General features: G+C 41.8%; 1 protein-coding gene across 1 annotated transcript; it reads left to right on the top strand.

Moving 5' to 3' along the window:
• Positions 1-468: 468 nt before the first annotated feature.
• Positions 469-1,467, top strand: LOC123439380 (NAC domain-containing protein 100-like). Its single transcript, XM_045116099.1, has 2 exons — positions 469-1,067; positions 1,189-1,467. The coding sequence occupies exons 1-2, from the start codon at positions 558-560 to the stop codon at positions 1,330-1,332; spliced, it is 654 nt and encodes a 217-aa protein (XP_044972034.1). The 5' UTR covers positions 469-557; the 3' UTR covers positions 1,333-1,467.
• The last annotated feature ends 2,099 nt before the right edge of the window (positions 1,468-3,566 follow it).

Genomic DNA, 3,566 nt, shown 5'->3' with positions numbered 1-3,566 from the left:
CGGATCGGGCAGCCCGCATGCGGATTCGGCCTGCGCAGAGCAGTCCCCCCAGTAGTAAGGCTACAAATGCGCACGCAACTGGTAGATACATACAAATGTTGGTGTATATTTGTTTTGCATCACAAAGGTAGGTGGCAGCAACAACAGAAACATGTAGATGGGACGAGCAGGCGGGTAGCGTGAGGACCATATATGCATACGCTAACAAGAATGAAAGCAAAACCAAATGTGCAATCTAGCATGGCGTTAGCCTAGAAAGGCTCGAGAGACCCATCACCTGTCATTACCAGGGTGTGACCCAGATAATAGGACAAACGGAGCATAGTTGTAAAGACGAGGAAGCTATCTCTATCCATCCACTGCCAGTAGGAACTAAATTAAACAAAGGCTAGAAAATATCACTTCTATGGCAAGCGACTTGCCAGTGCACGCATTCATACCTATTTAAGCGCCTCCCCCTCATATATCTAGCTCATTAAATTCCTTCCATAGTTGCATAAGTGATCTCGAGTGTGTACACCACCACATAGCCAATTGCATCCCATAGAGCCACCGCCATGGCAGGCCACCTTCAAGTTCAGCAGCAACAACAACAACAGTTGGAGCTTCCACCGGGGTTCAGGTTCCACCCTACTGATGAGGAGATCATCACCTCCTACCTTGCCCCTAAGGTTCTCAACCCAGCGTTCGAAGCCACGGCGATCGGGGAGGTGGACATGAACAAGAACGAGCCATGGGAGCTTCCCAAGAAGGCCAAGATGGGTCAGAATGAGTGGTACTTCTACTGCCAAAAGGACCGCAAGTACCCCACCGGGATACGAACCAACCGGGCCACGAAGGTTGGCTACTGGAAGGCCACGGGAAAGGACAAGGAAATCTTCAACCCACATTGCACGTCCATGCTCATCGGCATGAAGAAAACATTGGTGTTCTACAAGGGCAGAGCTCCCAGCGGGGAGAAGACCAACTGGGTCATGCACGAGTACAGGCTCGAGATCAGCAAGCAGTCAACATCCGGCCTGCCCACCTCCATCGCAAATGCCGCTGCCATTAACATGTCTTCCAAGGTATTTAAACCTAGAGTATGGTAGCACATACTCCTGAATCATGAATGTGGTCGTATGTACGTACGTACCTAGCTATTGACCATGATTTATTTGCACTGATTCAATTTATGTATGTTGGTAGGAGTATGTGGTTTGCAGGATCTTCCAGAAGAACACTGGAAGCGGGCCGTCATCCATGGTGTCATATGAGGACGTTGGGACCGGTCCGAGCAACAACGACCAGAGCAACCGCGGTGCAACAGATGGCATGTTGAAGTACTTATAATCAGATGATCCAAGACAACATATATATATATATATATATATATATATATATATCTGTGTGTGTGTGTGTGTGTGTGTGTGTGTGTGTGTGTGTGTATGCACTAATTAATCATCCATCACAAGATCGCTCGATATATACCAACATCTATATTGGTTTGCACCTCATTTTATTTTTCAGCGTGAATGCAAGAAAGTTTGCTTGCTTTGCCTCGTTTGGCTTGCATCTCTTCTGCTAGTATTGTGTGTATGTGTATTGGCTTGTACATGCACCACACACCGGTGTATGCCTAGCTACATTTGCATACCATGCATGTTTGAAACCTATATGGATTATATTATTTTGTTAAACTATGAATGTTTGACTAAATGTATTATGGATAATTTGATTACATATGTTTATTTTGTTTCGAAACAAATTTTGGGCATGCACCAACCTAGAGGGACTTCCATCCACCACATAAACTCTTACTTACACTTTCAAATTTTAATAGATGTATTGGATAAACTTGTTTTTTTAGACACACGCACGCCGCTCGCTCGCTCGCACGCATGGGCGCGCATGCACACACAACCCCAAGAACGCATGCACAAATATCCTATCTATATGAGCATCTTCGACAATTTGAGCCGGTGCAAACTCCATGTGTAAGTGATGAAATATCATTGATCTTTCAAAATGTAAACTTTTTTAGTTGCCTTCATCAATGAGAACAAGATGGCCGAGATGAATGAAACAGCAATGCTCTCTAGTTCAAAATCTGGATGTATACGTTGGCCTTGCTGTAATCTGGCTTTTACTTATAGTTCCTTGGGTTGCATTTGATTATGTAATATGGCATCATTTTGACGCAGAGGCTGGGTGCATTTTTTTTCATACAATATAAAATAAGAGTCCCGCTTCGGTACAACTCTCTTTACATACCGTATAAAGGGTAATATGGACCTTTCACATCAACTTTCGTATGTACGATGTGACCAATAGGACACATTACAAGATATGACAAATTCAAGTATGATATTTCCGTTATATAAGAAACACAACGGTTCCCTATTTTGGTTTAAATTTTGCCTGTCAGCTTCTCTTTTCTTTTGTTTTATTTTTCACCTATTTTCATTTTTAAAAATTCATGATTTTTAAAACCTTGAACTTTTCTTAAATTCATTTTCTCCGTTTTGATCTTTATTATTCTTTTGAAACTTATTCAATAAATTGAAAAATAGTTTAGAATACCAAAATTACGGTTTAAGTAATAGTTCATCAATATTTAGAATAACATATCATCAATTTTATAAAAGGCTCATTAACTTTCAAGAAAAGTTCGCCTATTTGAGAAATAGTTCATGAATTTAGAAAAAAAAGCTTCATCAATTTTGTGAAAAAACACCTATTTTGAAGAAAATTGACTAACTTGTAAAAAATCATCATTTTAAAAAACAAATGGTGCGAGGTTTAAAAAGCTAACGCATTTAGAAAGGAAAAGGAAACCAAAAAAGGAAAAGGAAAAAAAAGAGAAAAATAAAACAAACCAAAGAATAGTGCGTTTTTGCAGTTGTTTATTAGAGTAAAAAAACATTTGTAGCATGTGAGGTTGTCTTGCCTAGATGGTTAGTGCTAATACCGAAAGGTGCATGGTTCGGATCGTCTTGCGGGAGGTGTACTGAAGCAGAAGTGATAAAATAAATGATTATACAATATGGATTTCAATTTAAAATTCCATCTACCCTAATTTCTCACTTCTTTCATGAGGCGTTATATGAATTTCAATTTAAAATCCTGCAGCACGCATGCCTGTCAGTTGTCATGTCTTCCCATTGTTACATGGCAACTGAGTGGAACTGTCGTGTCCGCATGCCTTTCAAATGCGACATGACAACTGAGTGGAACTGTCGTTCTCGCATGCCTTTCAGTTGTCATGTCTTCCCAGTGTTACATGGCAACTGAGTGAAACTACCGTCACGCGCCCACACGTCTGTCAGTTGCAGTGTATTTTTCAGTGTTGCGTGGAGGCAGCACAGTGGCAAGCCATGTCGTACGGGCGACCGGCCCAGCCACCGGACGTGTAGGTTGAGACACCCGAACGTACAGTGCAGGCGGGCCTGGATGGATGCCACATAGGGCGTGCAGCACGTACCTTCCACCTACCACATGTGCGGCAAATATTGCGACCCTTTTCTTATGATACTGTTAAACAGAATATATTCAGATATTAGGAGGCCTTGTGCGCCAAGTCTGTG

The sequence above is a fragment of the Hordeum vulgare genome, chromosome 3H (genome assembly GCF_904849725.1).
Source record: "Hordeum vulgare subsp. vulgare chromosome 3H, MorexV3_pseudomolecules_assembly, whole genome shotgun sequence".
Lineage (NCBI taxonomy): Eukaryota > Viridiplantae > Streptophyta > Magnoliopsida > Poales > Poaceae > Hordeum > Hordeum vulgare.
Note: the sequence above shows the minus strand (reverse complement) of the source record. Positions and strands in the feature narration are given on the sequence as shown.